Source organism: Struthio camelus, chromosome W, assembly GCF_040807025.1.
Source record: "Struthio camelus isolate bStrCam1 chromosome W, bStrCam1.hap1, whole genome shotgun sequence".
Classification (NCBI taxonomy): Eukaryota; Metazoa; Chordata; class Aves; order Struthioniformes; family Struthionidae; genus Struthio; species Struthio camelus.
In genome coordinates, this window is record NC_090981.1 from 49,445,911 (window position 1) to 49,464,838 (window position 18,928).

General features: G+C 39.4%; 1 protein-coding gene across 35 annotated transcripts in view; it reads left to right on the top strand.

Annotated features, from left to right (window-relative positions):
• Positions 1-18,928, top strand: part of LOC138064118 (ankyrin repeat domain-containing protein 55-like) — a 133,767-nt gene that overhangs the window by 98,064 nt on the left and 16,775 nt on the right. For all 35 annotated transcript variants that reach the window (XR_011137371.1, XM_068925239.1, XM_068925217.1 and 32 more), the window contains 4 exons: positions 56-116; positions 3,816-3,944; positions 15,830-16,014; positions 17,719-17,886. Coding sequence is in view for 34 of the 35 variants with exons in the window: in XM_068925239.1 (XP_068781340.1) it covers positions 56-116; positions 3,816-3,944; positions 15,830-16,014; positions 17,719-17,886 (543 nt within the window). In the remaining variant the exon portion in view is untranslated. The remainder of the gene's footprint in view (positions 1-55; positions 117-3,815; positions 3,945-15,829; positions 16,015-17,718; positions 17,887-18,928) is intronic.

Genomic DNA, 18,928 nt, shown 5'->3' on the forward strand with positions numbered 1-18,928 from the left:
GTTTTTTGGATTTAGTCAGGAGTGCGGCACACTGATTATGTCATTGCTTCTGCAGGCTTCTGAATGTGCTTCTGCAGCAGTCAAATCTTAGTGAAATTAATCATCAGGACAATGAGGTGAGTGAGCTTGCGCTACAAGTCACAGTCCCGGTCTCTGAGGTCATACTCTGAGGTCCCAGTCTGCGCAGAAAGAAACCACAGAACCACCAATTTTATAAGGAGACTATGCACAAACCTAAGACTTCTCTAATGCTCTTGCTGAACTTTGCAAAGCCTTGCCTCATTTTTCTTACTATGATGTGTGATGCACCTCTAGACTCATAAACCTCCTCTATATACTGCCAGTTGTGAGGTATCTGGAAAAAAGTCTCTTAACTCATTTGCCAATACATAAATAGCTTTTGAGTCTTCTGAAGTGAGACACTAGACTGAATCTTCACCTCTTCCAAACCCCCCACCATTAAAGAATTAACAGTTCTCAGGGAAAATACCAGAAACCTAGTATAGCATGGAACAGTCACAGAGCTACAAAAATTATGCTGTGTTACTCTGATCCTCAAAGAATTGTGCCTTGCGTAAATATATATATAAATACTGTGCACAGGAAAGTCTCAATTTTTCAGATGTGACTGAATCTCCATATAAAGAAGCCAAGACGCAAGAGAGACTCTGGACACTTTTTCATATGTTTCTCTTCACTCTAGCAATTGCTCGAGGATGATTCTCCTCTCCACAGTGCCAGAACCACCACAGGGCTCCTAATTTTCTCTCTTTCCATGTACCTTCCTTGTCCGCTAGACAGTTTGCAGACCCTGCTTACAACAGCCTAAAGCAGCCACAGGGTTTGCCTTTGCATAGAGTTATGTTGCTAATGAATTATATCAAACCCTGGATGGCACTTTCCAATCCATAATGTTTTGCTGTATGCATCAATAAATGAAATTTAGACCTTTTAGTCTAGGTCATTGTCATCTGGCACTAAGAAGGTATTTGTTCAGGTATCAGTACCAACCCTGAATATTCATGTTTTTTGAAAAATATGGGTCCTCACAACTGATTTCAGTTAACAAAGCTGTTCTCTTGGCGTAAGGAAAACACTTGAGAAAAACACCCCAATGAATGCATGAACACGTAAGCAGTAAGAAATACATCTGGAGGTTTCATAATTTCCACAACTGTGGCTTTCTGTGGGTTTACTTATGAAGCCTGTGAGATGACAATGTGAACAAATATTCCCTGAAAAAGCCCAGAATCTGGGCAAAATCAGTATCATAGCATACTTCCCAGATGCAAATAAATGTTCTGCCTGCTACTTCAGGTCCACATTTTCTGGATTTCACTCTTCTGTGGTCACTGCCCATCATCCATACCTTTTTCCTTTTTTTTTCTCCCGTTTTGTCCCCTCTTGCTCCTTATTTTTATAGATGTTCAACTGTTTGCCTTTCTTATCTTTAATATTATATTTTGCTGGATCTTCAGACTCTTCCGGCTTTGCTTGTTCTGACATACACCTCATGCTCTAGCTCACAAACGGTAGACTATCAACAGATGCCACTCAAGGGTGCTATCACCATGCACAAATCAGAGGGGTATGGGTTGGATAGTTGCAGCCCACTGCAGCAGGCCCGCACGTGTGAGCTGCCGCTATAACCAGCTCAGTGCTCTTTGCTCAGTTCACTGCTCCGAAAGGACACGTGGAACGTACAAATTATTAGAAAAGAAATAGAGAACAAAACAGGAAGCAACATTATGCTCTGTCTGAATCCTTGGTACGGCCACATCATAAATACCGGGTGCAAAAATCATCTGAAAAAGGATATACAAGAAAAGGAACAGAAAAGGACTAAAAAGATGATCACAGTTATAGAACAGCTTCTTTTCATGGGCAGGCTAACTAGAGCAAACTAACTAGAATAGGACGTTCAACTTGGTAAGTATGTCAGAGTGATGATGATGAAGTCTGTTGCATCATAAATGTCATGGAGAAGGTGAAAAGGGAATGATTATTCACTGTTTTTTACATCTAAACTGTTGGGGACACCCACAGAAATTATCAGGCAGCTGTTTAAAGAAAATGAAGGGAAGTACTTTTTCATATAATGCATAGCTACACTGTGGAAGCTGTGGTTTAATGGTCTGGATGGCGTAGAAAGTCTTAGCCTACCTATTGCCAAGAGTTAGGTGGTTACCTATCACCAAGCCTCATATGTTGCGTTTTCCCCCTGAGCATCTATTACTGACCACTCTGAATCATGTTCCTGGACTAGACAGACCTTTGGTCCCTACCAACTACGCTCTTTTTATAATCTTATGCTATAGCTGGCTTTGCTAGTGACCACAGTGGGAGCAGAAAGTTAATTTTGCAATAATTTTGCCCTTTTGCTCGTGTCAACAGACTGACAGTGGGTGATAGGAAGTTGCCTTGCACACTGTAGCTCGCTCTCTTTCACTGACTTTTCCCACTCTCCAGAACTGGCCTTGAGGACCCTTGTCCCAGCTGGAAATAACCTTACTAAAGCCTCACCTCATACCACTCACAGATACTGAGCGTCCTTCAACAGTACTAAGTCCCCTGTGTCAAAATCTTTGTCCACTGACGTCAATGGCAGAGCTCCCATTAATCTCAGTGGGGACAAGATTGCACTCTCGTTTTTGATTTTACAAAACCAAAACTCCCAATGATTAAGCTTTGCCAACCATAACTACAAAAAAAAAAAATCTGCTCTAGTTCAACTGCTTTATTTTGCCATCATCTGTATTTAAGCCATCTGGGGACCTGAAAAGCTTACAGTGAGTAGAGAGAAATTAATGTTAGGAGATTCAAACTTTTACTCAGAAAATCACTGCTAACAACTTCCAGGATTAACGCATTGATAAGCTGTCTGAACGAATCTTTTGTATCCAGTTCTTTTCCTGAGTTGTTGCCATTTGGCTTTATGAGGCTCTATATCAAGTTTTAATTTATTTTCCATTCCACATTTTCTGCTTTTTATCCTTTTGGAATTCAGGAAAGAGCCTTGAAATTCATTTTCCCTGTAAGACATAGTAAATAACACTTGTGCAAAGTACAACGTTACCACATCTGAACAGAACTCAGAGTTTTTAAGAAATATGTTGAATGAGTAAGTTTATTCAAAAAATCTTTAATATTATGGATTTAGAGTAAAATACAGTGGCTGTAATCGTGCTGATGAAGGTGAAAATACAGGCCATGAATTCTCTCCTCTTCCAAGACTGACTGAACACAGCTAAGATGGAATGAAAATGCAGGTCAATAGCTTACCATTTGCTTTGTTTTCTCCTTAAACAGTAAACGTGCTATGTTTATATTGTGTTTCTTGTTGGCATCATTGGGCCGCTTCCTTAGCTAGCTGATTAGTGCCAGCTAAAATTCTTACTTATAATATTTATTTTGGATCAAAGATAAGGCCTAAGATAGATATCACACTGTCTTGAGAAAACACCAGTCTAAAATAGGCCTTTCTCACAGGATCCAAACTTAGCAATGAGGGGCTATTCCCCGACTGTCATGCTCCTGACAATGCAGTACTGATTACAAGCACGTTAGGTATGGTAGAAGCATTCATATTTGTGCCGATTTTCTGTAATAACCCTAAAAAGCAAATTGCTTGGTTCACCCTTATGACTCCACTACTTCAGAAGCTGCTACAAATTATTTCAAATTAAGATAAAGAACGAAGAGTCGGCCAACCCCAAATGTTTTCAGAGCTGTCAAGCTTATCTGTAGTTTAAAAGAGAATTGAAAAGCACTACTGTGAGTGATGATTATTTGCTTTCTGGGTTTGTGGCTTTCAGGGAATGACTTCACTTCACTGGGCTGCTTTCCACAACAGGCCCCAGCACACACACACCCTGCTGCAGAAGGGAGCAGATCTGACTCTGGTGGACAAAGACTTCAAAACAGCTCTGCACTGGGCAGTACAGGTGAGCCACAGCTGCTGCTATTTCAACAGGCAATTGCTTGAACTGAGCCGGCTATTGTGTCTCCCAAAATATTCAGAAAGCAAGTGCTTTAGTTGAGAAATGTGGAAAACGGATGCTAAGAACCCCCACTAAGGCCCCCACATTTTGCCATTGGGCACAGATGAAGGATCTTACTTCTGCTTCAGAGTATATTTACTGTAGGCTCAGCAATGTCACCTGAAACCAAATTATGAGTTATCTCACTGAGACTATGTATATGCTTCACGTTAAACTTATACCTTAATTTTTTACCAAATCAGAGTTGCAGAAATAAGCAGCTTAGATAGTCTTGCTGAAGACCTTTGGGAATAGAATAATGTAAATGTAATTTAAAACATATTTAAACAGCTACTGTTGTGGAATAATTAAGGAAGACATGGAGCTAAGCGCATTTCTTGTTGAACTGTATATTCTTATCTCCTATGCATAAAACAATACCAAACCACTAAAAAATTACTTGGCAGATAATTAGAGAAGACAAACACACAGGTAAAGAAATATATGTGATATTAAACACTATATTATGCAATTGGTAAAGGATTTATTAGTAAGTGGTGTAAAATATAATGTAAATTAAGAAGTTATGCATAAACTTTACTGCAGAAGACATTCCAGATGAAAGGGGGAGAACAATTATGTAAGTATGTTTTTACTTGTTCACTTGCAATAGCACATTCCAGTAAGTAGCAATATTCAGAACAGCTGCACATCAGATAAGCAGAAACGGAACTCTCATGAAAATCCAGTCATATTTTCCTACAGCGACTAAATATTTGCATCCTCACCTTTTGGGCCAGGTCCACTCATCTTAAAATATGTGTCAACAGAAAAATAAAAAAGCTCTGAACTGCCACATACTATATTTATATACAGGTAAGGACATCTAGAAATGAAAATATGTTTCCTTCAATCACAGCCTCTCACAGATGGTTCACATACAGTAGGCTCAACTTTTGTTTTTCTGAAGTATATTTTGGTCTCTGCAGGCAGTGTTATTTCAACACAGTTTCATACTTCTTCAATCCTGGTCAGCTTGAATTTGGGCTACATCCCTTGTTACTGTGCCTTAGCAGACTAAAGGCACCCAATCTGTTGTGCATTTTTTTCTAGGCCTACTCCAGTGCAGGCACCTTCCAGAGGGAAATCTCTGAAACTAAGGCTCATGCAAATTAGGCAGTGGTCTGGACAACATCTCTGGGAACAGCCAGTTTATTCATCAGAAAGATAAAGTGGGGCCCCCTCCACATCAGGACCCTCAGAGATCCCCTCCTACCCTAATCTTTCTTTGGTTCCGCATTTTTAAAATTCTATGATTTAGTCCCACCATTTAACCTTCCCATAACCTTTAGCTCACAAATGTGCAGATTAACTCTGGAAAAAGGGGGAAATTAAAACTGCACAAAGACACTTTGCCTCAGGTGGAGGCAAATCACAAACTCCTCTTCTTTCTTCCTTTTAGCTGCTCCTAGAAATCAGAGGAAATACATACAGACTGACCTTCCCCCCCCCCCCCCGAGAGATTGCTGCTACAAAGCCTTCTAAATTGCTACTTCCATCCACATATTTTTTCCATATTCTACATCAAGAAAGGCTAGTTCAAATATCAGAGCATGGACTAGTCCTGTTAGTATTTCTCTTACTTAAGCTTGGCCAAGAAGAAATACTCTCTGCCATTGCTCCCTACCGCCCTACTAGGCCCAGGAGAACGGGATGCTGTGGACAGCCATAACTTCTCTGCTAGAACTGAGAACAGAACAACAGCTCTGCTGGCTGGGATCATCATTCTCACATCCCATGTTTAATATGCTCAGTGAGCTTCCCCATGGTATTTTCCTCAAGAGTTCAAAGGATGGAGGCAGAGCTGTGTTTGTTGAGGGGACTGTGCCAGAGAATGCCTAATAAACCCTCCCTTTGCTGCTGGAGAGGGGATATTTTCCCTTTAAGAATTGTATTAATATCTTCAGAGCACAAGAGACTCAAAGAGTTCAGGCAGTTAACAGCTGCAGGGATTGTTTTCAGCTGAATAGAGCCTTGTGTTTAATTTCATTTTTTAAAAATGCAGCAAGGGAACGTCAGGAACAGCACAGAAATTCGTTTCAAAAGTTGCAGAAAAGAGGCAGTTTATGCATGTTGGGTTGAAACATGGACTGAGACCACATAGAAACCATCACTTATCATTTGAAACCAAAGTCTAACGTGTGTTTCACATGAAATAATTGTTCCCGACTGGCTGTTTCAAAGAACGTGTTTGGTGTTTGGTCTCCCATTAGACAAATGTGGACCTGTGGGCCAGACACCCTGCTGGAGTCCCAGCCATGTTACTAGACAGATTTTGCCCACACTGAGGTCTGCTATATAGAAAAGCTCAAACTGTCTACTGCACGAACAGTAAATTCACACCCTTAGCGCAAATGTGTTACATCAGCGATGAAAGCACAACCCATTCTGGCTTGAAGTGGGCATGTCGCATGTCAAATTTTGCATTCATTAAGCATTTTTAAGAATTTGCACAGACAGAGTTCCATTAGGAGTGTCTCAGGAAGTATTTCTCACCTTTCATTCCAACCAGCAATAATCTCTGTAATCAGAAGGAAACATAGCTTTATAATGAAAACCTGTTAACTGATACGGGAACCAAATTAAAAGCTTTTCTAAAAGTCTGAGATAATGGTGTGAAATCCTAGTATAATATAGTATATACTATGTTATTATATATGCTAGTATATTACAGACTATAATCATAATTATAGCATAATTACAATTATAAGTAAGTATAATTATGGTATTATTGGCACCTTAGAAATAATCTAGAAAAATTTGAAATCTTCCTGCATTGTCTTGCCATTTGTCATGATTTTTACCAGAAGTTTCTTTGTCTCTTTCTTAAAGCTTTGGCTCCCAAAGTCATATGGTTATGTAAAAATACCAGCTTTCATTTAAAGAATAAACAATCAAACCAAGATTTCTAGCCATCATTTTTGTAAGGCGAAAAAATACAAGCCTCTAGGGATAAAAAGAAGATGACAACTAAAAATAAGCCATTAAGAATAATATTCTGCCATACGGACCTGTGCTCATGATTTTTTTTTATAATTTGATTAACAGTTCTAAGTTTTAAAAAATTACCAGCTTGGAACATTTTCTCTGTAGCTACAGTACAATTATTTCATTCCTGCATTTTCTGGGAGCAGAAATACCTACATGTTTTAATATAGATTGCAAAAGAAAAGTATAGACAATTATTCACTTATGTTTGGCTGACAAGGCTTGGCAGCCCTTTGTAATTGCTTGGAAGGTGAGACCACACTTAACTGTCAAGATCTCTAGGAAGGAATCTCTTTGCTGCTGCAGGGGATCTAGAAAGGCACAGCTGGCCACACAGAGAAAGCAATGGTAGTTAGGGCCGTGGTGTCTCTGCATGGATCACTCTGAGCACATTCTCAGTCTCCACATAAATGGGTATAGTCCAGGACCCCATTTTTTTCTGTGCGCTGCCTGTGGTGGAAAGATTCAGAGAGAAACTTCTACGATATAGTAAAACTAATTGAGTGTTTCTTTCCTTGTAAAATTGTACTTGTTTTCTCCTTGTTTCATGCAGTTTTCCAGAGATAGCTATAGAGGGACAGTAGCAACTTCTTTTTTTATCTCCAAAAACTTTAAAGACCTTTTGACTGTTAACCAACAAATTAAAAAAAAGATTCAAATTTCATTTTTTAACTATTTCCTTGAGAAATTCCTTTCTCTGGTAAATATTGTCATTCCAGCAAGGGTGCAGCTCTGCCTCATGGAGGCTGGGCCATTGCATGGCAGTAGGGCTCTATGGAATGAGCTGTCAAGATGCAAAACAAGGAAGAAGAGAGGTTGCAAACAGGATAGTTTTAAGCTGGTAAGAAATAAACATATTCCATATATATTCATATATTCATATATTCATATAGGAATGATGACATTCCTATATCATCAGGTACTTTTTCCCAAAAGTGCCCTAATCCTTTGTAGCAACATTTGTATCAGCAAATTAATTGTAAATGAGTATGATCTCCAACACTGAGGTCAGCTATCACAGGACAGTCTGTGACTCTACTGTTAAACTCTCTTATTCTCCAAAACAGGATGGCCATATAGAAACTGCCTGTGGCCCACCTTAACTCCTGAACCACGCTCAGGAGTTGGTGGGGAAAGTGTTAAGTGGCCCAAGTCAAAATCATGCCAGGGAAGATTTAAAAAATTTTACGGGATGGACAATTGAGTTCCAGTGTCCAGAAATGTTTCCTAGTGCTACTTAGCTTTCTAGTATAGCTATATCCTATTCTTCCACTTTCGTTTGTGTCAGTTTATAAGCCGAAGCCCCCACCATGGCTTGTACACGGTACAGAAGTGCACGATATTGGTGTACAAGCTCATCAGTACAATCAGATTGTCAGAAAAACTGCCTTTACCTAAAGTAACTGACCGTTAAACAGTAAATCCTTCAAGCATGAACATGCCATCGACAATGTAATTATTCATGTCAATCAAATTTCCACATAAATCAATTGCAGAACTCCCATTGAGCTCAGCAGAAATTTGTCTAGGGCAAAATCCATAGGTAAGTACAGGATAATTGCCATATCTCTCCCAGCACACGGTCTATGTGTAACACTGTAAATGGATGCCAGAACATGAGTAATGTGCATGTACCACACCTCCTGCATGTGTATAAACATCCTAATCTCCTGTACCTTACACAAAGGCACTAGGAGATAAATGTTTCCATTTCTCTGATAGGGGTAAGGAATAAATCCTTCTTCTATTACAGAATAAAAAATGAGCCCTTTTTCAAACCACATCAACTGCTCATCCACAGAAATCAGTCCTCACATCAACATACTAGCTAGAAAAAGCTGCCAAGTAATTTTAGTCATAGCCATAGTACACAGTAAATCATATAGACTTATTATGTAAGGGCCTAAGTGAAAATAAATTCTCAGAGAGACTTGGCCAGTATTTCATGCAGTTCTTTTGTTTGAGCAAAGGCAAGGACATACGTTAGCCATAGAGATATGCCTCCATGACTGTGTTCGTCACTGGTAGCTTTTTCCAAACCCCACTGTGGTTGCCGAAAGGACAAATCCTTTAGAAATGCCATGTCTCCTAGTTGTAGCACTGGTAAGCAGTGCTTTGAGGACCTCAGGACAAAGTATCCTGTACAACAACATGTTCTCTTTCCAAGAGTATCACAAAGTCTAGCCAAGTTGGGACGCTCTGAATCTGTGAGCGACGCTGTTTCAGTGGGTGTTTGAGGCTGAAGCAGTAAGGTTAGGAGAAGACAAATGAGCTCCTCTGTGAGCTGGCTGAGTCTCACCAGTGTAACTATAGTGGCGTCAGTAAAGTTCCTGTTAATTTATACGGGTTTGCCATCAGAAACACACCCTATGAAGTGCCTGGGCTATGTCCAGGCAACTTCTGGCAAAGTTTCACTGGCAGGACGAAAGCTGAAGAAGGTATTAGGGATCGTTCCTTTCCCCTGCACAGGGCCCAGTTGTCCCTGTCTCAGAGCACAGAGAAACCACACGGATCTTTGATTTTATTCTCCGCAGCCATCACAGCCCTCTAGCAGCCAGGGCACGACAGGCAGGAGTGGAGTAGAGTGAACATGCTCTCAGGAGCATGTCCTCAGGAGCTTTCTCTAGGCTGGGGCACAGGGAACGTCAGAAGGGGGATGTCAGAAGCCCTTAACCCTTAAGGGGTTTGCACACGTGGAGAAAGCTCCCATGTGTGCAAAACCCTTCTGTAACCCAACCTGCCAGCTTTATGGAGGTTTCTCACTGCAGCAGCCTGAACAGCCAAGGAATGTCTGCCGGAGACTGGAATGAGCTGCATTATGTCTCTGGGTTTGACTTTGGAATCCTCCAGGTTTAAAACAGCATATATTACTTCTGTTCTGCTGAGAGAGAGAGAAAATCCCTTCACAGTTATATGTCATCTACAATGAGACTGTGATGTGCTGCTTTGACACAGCCTTAACATCTGATTCCAGTCAGACTTTTCCTCATCCTTAACGCAACATTGTTTGTCTTGCTCCAATTCTACGATGAAACTCTGAATTCATGTTACAGTAGAGGTAATGATAAAATGCACAGTCATAGTGCTCTGAACATGAACACCAGGACAGCTGAACTTCAGTGAAATCAATCCCATAAGGGAAAAAAGTTGTATCAAAGGAAGAGTTTGGTTTTGCCAGTATAGCTGTAACTGAGCACCGGGCTTCTGCCAGCAAAGCTGTGAGTCAAGGATTACAACTCTTCAAACCTCAACCAACAGAGGCATGTGGGGAAAGTCTGTGGAATAGCCTTCACACTCAGTAAATACTGAATTTCAAAATGAAAAATGGAAAAAGCTGACTTTGAAAGGGATGTATTTGCTAATGTAATAACCTTAACTGGAGTTAAGAAGGAAAATACTCCACAGACAAATTATTTATTCAAATTTTGTTATGGCTTACTCTACAAATTCTTTAAATTGCTCATGTTTCTTTATCTCTCTTTAGCAAAGAAGAAAAAGACCTTTGCTTTCTTCTTCAAGGGCCCTTTTGGTGGTACAGTCAGATTCTTATTAAAATATACTCTCTGTGTCTGAAAAGAAATGTAGGTGACCTGGAAAAGTTTGCAAGGGATGAGAGAAAAGATAAAAGGGTTAGGCGACTTGCTAGCATTCTGTAATGTACAACTCAAACAGCACCCAGTAGCGCAGAAAGATGGTTTGCAGGAGGAAGGCAGAGGTACTGATGCAATTTTATTTAATCCATAGTCATTCATGGTATTTCTTTATGAAAGTAAGTTAGATCTCAGAGTAGTGCAGTGGAAATCGTATTTGCTTGTTGCTGCAGAGAACAGTGAAATGGTGGTAAGAATGGCAAGCCATTCACAGGGTGTCAGAGCAGAAGAGCATCAAAGAGAAAGTCAAAGCTCTGGATTCACAGGTGTCGAACTGAAATAGGAGGGAAGAAGGAAGAACGGGAAACACAGACAGCCCTAAAGTGGAATGACATTGATAAGGAGCAATATGAAGAGCTGTAGTGGGGAATTTCCATCCAGCAAAGCTGACTGTAGGTATGGGAAGACTTTAAACTGCACACTGATGACAAGAGACGGAAAATATAGGAGTACTAATAATACAATCTAACCACATCATCTCCAGAGGCATTCACTGGGAGGAAAAATACTTTGTCAGGGTTTCCTGAAAACAGTTAAGTGGTCCATAGCTGGCCCCTCTGCCCCTCCCATCTCTACATTACTGGTAGCCACAAGCCAGCCTAGCAGACTCCCTTACATATACATGTTCCTTCTCTTTGACACTGTAATATCCACTTCACCAGAGTATTCTGAGGTGGAGAAAATTAACCCTCTATACAGTGCAGTGAACATGGAAAACGCTGTGCTATGTAAGATTGAAGATCTGGCAGAATAAAATGCCACATTATGGCAGAATATTACATAAGTGACAATGAACTCTACAGAAAGAAAATTACATCTCTGTATATCAGCTGGACATACACAAGGGCTGAAGTATGAGAATCAGCTATTAGAAAAAGGCTGTAGTAAAGATGAGGATAAAATGAGCAGACATAGGTGAAAAAAAATGTCAAAACCAAAAAAGCAGCCTAGATACTTCTTGAAGGAATATTTTTTTATTCTGAAAGGACTGAGAGATGGAACTACCAGAGGCTGAACCTTATATTAACCAACCAAAAGAAAATGGGGTTTTAGTGAAGTGAAAATGAGAGCTAATGATCCTCATGTTAGTGAATTTGTTACTAGGCACTGCCCACAGATCATACAATTTTCCTCAGACAAAAGCTGGTGTAAAGCACAATGAGAGTTTGCCTTGTCAAGGGTTCCAGGATCAAAGTTTTAGGACATTACTTCTTCATGAAGCAAGTTTAATTAATTTGAGTGACCTAAGAAAGAAAAGTTCACTGAAAGATATGAGATAGGCCAAAAGTCCAAAGAAAACTGAGGGAATAAGGGGACAGCACACTCCAGAATGGTATAGAAACACAAAACTAAAAATATCTAATAATCGCTGAGAAAGTTGCTGAAAAGAATTTGGAAAAAAAAAGTGGGAGGGAGATGAGATGTAGGGATACATACAGCAGAAGCTGCAAAACCAAGTAATTTTCCTATGGTAAATTTACCACTGAACACGCCGTTCTAATAATAGTACTGTGGGATCATGGTAAATTTACCACAGGAAGACTACATTTTTGTTGACCTCAACTTGAAGCTATCAATCTCAGAATAAGGGCAGTGTAAGCATTTCAAGAGAATTTTGTGTGCAACTTAAAAAAGCCAATATGAGTATAAAGATAAGAAGGCATCCCTAAGAGGAGAGAGCTGGAAAGCCACATGGTAGCTGGTCAGAGATCTCTGTCAGCAGAAGGTTCAAAATATTAGAAAGTATCCTTTGATTATTTAGAAAAAGTAATTAACAACTCATTGGAACTGTTAAAACAGGACAGAAATTTAACAGCCATCTTTGATGCAATTACTGCTTCTTCAGATAAGAAACTACTGGATATAATGCATTCGCATGTCAATGAATCCATAGTGCCATGTAAAAAAAGATCTCCCACTGGGGATGAATAAAAAGGGGTAAGACAAAATCAGGTGAGGACTTATGACATACATTATATATTTACTATCAGCAACATGGAGGACACTTCAAATAATCTTCAGAGGTGGACATCTCATGAACAGTCCAACCAGGGATTTATCCTGAGAATAATTTCATTTGTTTCATAATGAGGCGATGAAATACAGAACAGATGTATATAACCCACAGCTAAAATCAAATTAGAGGGGCACCTAGCACTTAAGGATAGAAGATGACATTCAGAATGATCTTGATAAATTGTAGGAATGAACTGAAATTAATAAAATAACACTCAGAACAGAACAGAAGTATTACACGAAGGAATGAAAGTTGTCTGCACAAAACAAATAGTAGGCTAGTGGATTACAAAGTGAGTAGGAGTTTAAATTATGGTGCTGATGCAAAACAAACATCAAAACACCATTCTGGGATGTATTAACAGAAGTGTGATGCGTGTGGGATACAGGAAGTAGTTATTCCATTTTCAATGGCAGGGTGGAAGCCTCAGCTGGATAATTAAGTCTGGTTAGGGGTGCCATGGTTGAAACAGGATGTAGACAAACTGGAAAGAGGCCAAAGGCAAGCACCAAGCATGATAAGTGGGTTGAAAAACCTGACCTATGAAGAGGGGTTGAAATGGTTTGTTTAGTCTAGAAAATGGAAGATCTGTGGGAGATAGAACAGCCTGTAAGTATATAAAATGCCAGTAAGAAGAGTGGAAAAGTTCTTACGCAAATACTAGGAGTTGTGCAAGACTATTGAGGGACTGAAACTTTAGGTGCAGGACACAGAATTTGGACTTAGAAGAATAATATAAAACCAGGGGTATAGCAGTGTCATTAGAATATGAGTTTTTATAGGTATATACTGTTCGGGAGAGATGAAAATAAGCAGCATGGTAGCATCATGTCTATATATTGCAATAGGTTGTACAGAAGTAATAAGACACTTCATGTTAGTTTTTTTGCAACAAAACCAACTTGAGTGAGGATGGTAATATATGTTTTATACTAGAAATATACAACAGACTTCTAGATTTAGTTAGCCCTGAATGTGACTACAGATTTCTCTGATGTTAGTGACAGAAACATGTAACTAAGAATAATGTAAGCATGGAGGACTTAAACATTTGATATAGAGACTGGAGGAAAAAAACTGCTCTTATTCCTAGGGCCCAGATACTCCAAACATGAAGAGCAACATCTTTTTCATCAAATATTCAGACAACTAAGAAGAACTGATAACAATGTTAACATGGTCCCTGAGAACATTACAGAATGTCCAGTCAAAGAAAATAAGTTTGGATGGCATGATCACGAGTAGACTCTGAATAAGGGATTAAACAAAGTATACATAAAACAAAAGTTCTTGATTTCAAAGGGACAGTTTTGATAAATTAAAGGAATTCATTACTGAAGTCAGCTGAACTGAGAGCATTTGGAAAGGATCTGGAATGTCTTCAATCAATGCTGCTAAAATTAACAGGAATCTGCATCCCAAGAGAAGGAAAAAATATGTAGAAGAGGCTTGAGATATACCTAGATGGATAACTATCTTTAAGAGATGTGTTTGGAATAAGTAGACATCTTACAAAATAATAAGAAAAAGTACTGAGAAGCAAAGGAAGTTGTATCTCAGAGATCAAGAAGTGAAGAGTAGTAATTAATGTTGAGCAGAGGCTGGAAGGAAATTACCTTCAGGGATAAGGCTGGAAATCAACCTTGCGTAATATTTTCGTAACAATTTGATATAAAATATAGATTTTTTCTGATTAAATCTGCCAATGGCAATAAACTGGGAGGCATTAAGAGAAGAGGATGGGGATATGACACAGGAAAGTTTGGATCAAGTTGAAAATTGGAGTAACACAAATGGAACAAAATTGAATAGCATAAAATGCTTAACTCACGCACTTGGGTACTAATAACAAAAGTTCCTCCTAGAAATTAGAAACTGTACATTCGGAAATGACTGCAGAAGAGAAGTACCTGGTGTAATAGGTTATCTAAAATGACTAGCAGCTTCTAATAGCTCCAAAAGAGGTATTTCTAAAAGAAATAGGGAAGAGTTAATGCCACTGTATAAAGACCTCACAAAAATGTATCTATATCAGTAGGTACAATTTTAATCATTCCTCTCCAAAGATACGCACATAAAATGTGAAAGGAGACGGGTGGGTAGGTAGGTACGTTAATCAGAGAAATAGCCTATTTTACAGGAAAAACTGAAAAGACCCCTGTTTATTTGATGCAGCAAGAGGACAGCTCAGAAGGGTATGATGGTTGTCTATAAATACATTTGAGGAATAAATACCAGCTAGAGGAAAGAATTATTTAAGCTAAATAATAATACTCGCACAGAAACAAGAATATAACAAGCTGATATAAATCAGCCAGGAATAATTAATAGAAATTAGAGATACTAATCATTAAAGCAAACAAGTTCTTGAACTGCTTTCCATTGAGAGTAAGAGGGACAAAAAACTAATGCTTTTAATGGACACAATATGCTTATGGAAGAGATGATATGACATAGCTGCAAGTTATAGCAGGGATTGAATCTGATGACCTAGAAAGACCTTTCAGGCTTATGTTTCTATATTGTTATAGGAAGAAGAATACCTAGAAGCATGATTTCTTTTTCTATTTCCACCAAGATAGGATATAAAACATTCAGCTTCATTTGCAGGTTAGAGAATAACACAAACCTTCTATTAAGACATTGAAACACTGGAGCAAATTGGATAAAAAAGTTTTTAAGAACCACTAAAGAAAATATTTGACATGGCTTTTCTAGGTACACTTGGACAGACTCACAGGAGTGGGTTGGTCTTTCGAGTTCTCTTCCAACCCTACATTTCAATGAGAAAATATAGGGTCGTATCTTTCTGGACTCTGGCTTAGCAAAACAGCAAAAAAAAAAAAAAAGCTACTTCTGAGAAGGCTGTTGAGTAATTTACACTCTGTAACTTTTGGAGATACTGCAGAGGTACAGTATTTATTATTTCTCCAGTGTACAGAGTGTTCTAGGAAAATCATAAAGCAGGCCCCATTCCCAGCAGGAGACTGGAAGCCTTTGGATTTCATTCCTGGGGAGTCTGGTATAGACAGAACAAAATACGATTATTGTGTTTAGTCTTTTCTAGCAGACAGAATGCAGTTTGATGTGAGCTCAATTGTAAAACGCTCCTCTCTCAATTTCTTCCTTCTCAGAGTGGCAACAGGATTCTGTGCTCCATCATTCTGGACCACTACCAGGGCCCATTGATAATAAACTATGATGATGAAAATGGCAAAACATGTATGCACATTGCTGCTGCTGCAGGTTACAGTGATATTATCAGTGAGCTGGCTAAAGTCCCGGAGTGTAACCTGCAGGCCCTTGATGTGGATGACAGGTAACTATGGAAACTCACTGAAATTGCTGCTTCCTTTCTATTAACCTGAGACCAGGTCTATTTATTCTATAATCATTTTTCCTGTTACATAAGCTATGACCTAGTTAATGAACCGCGCTCACAGAGTGCTGAGCTTGCTCAGCAACCCTGCAAAGCAGCCCATCTCACTTGTATCATCACCTCTAGTATAATGACTGACTAGTAAGACTGTTTTTTAACTTTGTGTTCCTAGTAGGAAATAAGATTATATGGGAAAGGATCTCATCACTGCTTGACTTAACTTTGTTCCATCAAAAAATGATCATTCTTTTCAAAACAATAGAACAGGATCCTACAACTTGAAGCTGGGATCCTGCTGCCATTTGCATTTAACAAATGGAAAAATTCCCTGGTTGTAGTTAAGATGTTTACACACTATTTCTAAAGGACTGGAGAACTTTCACCTTCATTTCTCACAGGATACTTGATGCCTTCCACGATGAAATGCATCATAAGTGCAGAAGAGTCCTCTTCTTTCCTCTTTTACATCCCATACCTGTCTCCCTTGGAATTTTGCTCCCGAGTTTATTTAATGGAAATAAAATGAACTGACTGTTGCAGCTCTGATGCTTTCATCAAAATTCTGTGCTGATTATCCTGCTCAGTGGAGCTAAAGCCAACGTTTTCTTGGCTTAGATCTTCAGGTAATTAAAATAATAGCATTCTTCATGGAAAAGTCCAATGAAATGGAACAGAAATAAAATCAACAGGGTTCTGGAGAAGTCTAAACATCAGTAAAAAGTGGTAAAGAAGGCTCTTTCATGGAAAGAAAGGGGAAGGGAGGGGTTTAACTACACTTTAGAATTCAGTAAAGAAGACATGACCTTCTATTACATAGTCTCAGATATTTCATACTTGAGGAAGGAAAAAGATAAGCTGTTCACTATAGATACACTGTAGATTTCCATTCAGTTATGTTTCCAACTGCACCTATCTGAAAACACAGGAAATCCAAGGAACAGGCACGCAGAAGTCAACTTTATTCTTTATTCTTGCAGTTTTCATTATGGTGTTTTCTGTGCTTTACAGATTTTTCATGTTGAAAAAAAATTTATAAGTAGTAATTTAAGAGCAAAGTATTACAGTTTTGAAGCTGGACATAGTTTCCAAAGACTGCACCCATTAAGGAACACAGAAACTGGCAAAGGAACAATGACAGCCTGGTAGATGTGTCCACTTCTTCTCATTTATTGGGGGGGAGGGGAGGTTCTTCTCCTGTTACATCCATGGAGAGCCCTGAGACAATTGCTAACTGGGATTGCTGTAAGGATAAGCAGGACTTTTTCTTATGCAGGGGAAACAAAAAAGTTTTTTTTCAAGTTCTGCTCTGAAAATGTCAGGCACACCTCCCGTCCTGCAACTCCACTAGCTGAAGAGATGCTATTACAGAAGACATGTAGGCATTCTTCAGCCCCACATCCGCCTTTACTACAGCTAAACAGATGCATACAGATAGCTGTCACTCTCTGGTCTTATTCCCCAGTGGTCCCCAATGGTGGGAACCAGTGAGAGCTACCTAAGTGTAGGACAAGTGGCTGGAGAATTCTTTAAAATGGGTGTTGCGAATGCTGGATAAGTAGCATATGAGTGCACTGTATTGTGTCACTAATATTTCCAACAGCAAAATTATTAATCTATATTAATGACATTCCTCCTTTTCCATAGGACACCTTTGCACTGGGCTGCAGCAGCAGGGAAAGCTGACTGTGTGCACACACTGCTAGAGCTGGGGATAGACAGCAGCCCTCGGGACATCAACGAAAACACTCCTCTGACATATGCAGTTTACTGTGGGCACACAGCATGCATTAAGCTGCTGTCTCAAGAGAGCAGGTAAATCAACAGTTCTTATCTTGCTCTGTTGGCACTGACTAGAAAAGAAAGGTGCCACTGAAGGGTTTGAGCCCTGAGTGATGGCTCCTCAATTCTTATGCAACGCTCTGTTCAGTTTCCACTAAAATAGCCATGTTAGAATTAGTCCTCTACTGAAAGACTCATCTCTGCAGTTACAGAGCTAATCTGCCAGTCAGTAAAGGGTTATGAACCAAGATGTGGGTATAGGCGCTGCTCTGTCACTTTTGTGCACAAAATCTATCTTACAGGACAATTGCAGAACTCAGATATAAGCTCTTTACTTTTTGAAGACCCTATACACTAGCTGGGTGTTCATGTGATCAGATAGAGGGTTTGACTAAACACAAGAGAATTTTTTCCAGCTAGCTAATAGAATAAATTATCAGACCTAGAGTTCTCAAGCTTTCATCCTCAGGGTAAAGGTTTTGGGCGTATTTTCCTACTCATCCTTAGTTCTGTACCTTGATTGCCACCTCTTTTTCTAAGTCTTTTCTGTTAAAAAATATATTTTTTTACCACTGCTTCTTACTTTCTTCTCTCTCTTTGTATTTCTGACTTTTCAGCAGCTCCCATTTAATTTCATTTCCATTCTCTAGTTTTGGTAAATGAGTATGCACTTAAAAGGACATTCGTTATCACATTTCCTCGTCTTCCCCCTCCTTACCAGTCAGCAGTTAGTATTATTTCCTGTGTTACAAACGGTGAGACATGGCTAATGTTACCTTTCCTCCTCTTCCTCCTGCTGCTTCATTCTGCCTGTCTGAATAGGTCTGAGATGTTGATTATTAGTCAAAGATTTCATCTAAAACCTGCTGCAGCAACACCACTTTAGGTAATTATCTTGATCGGTCTTCTGAAATTCTGCCAGAATCTGCTCAGTACATGAATTAGTGACCTCTGAGAGAAATCCTAAAGGTACTCTAGAAGTAAAAGAGAGGAGAGGAGAGGAGAGGAGAGGAGAGGAGAGGAGAGGAGAGGAGAGGAGAGGAGAGGAGAGGAGAGGAGAGGAGAGGAAAGGAGA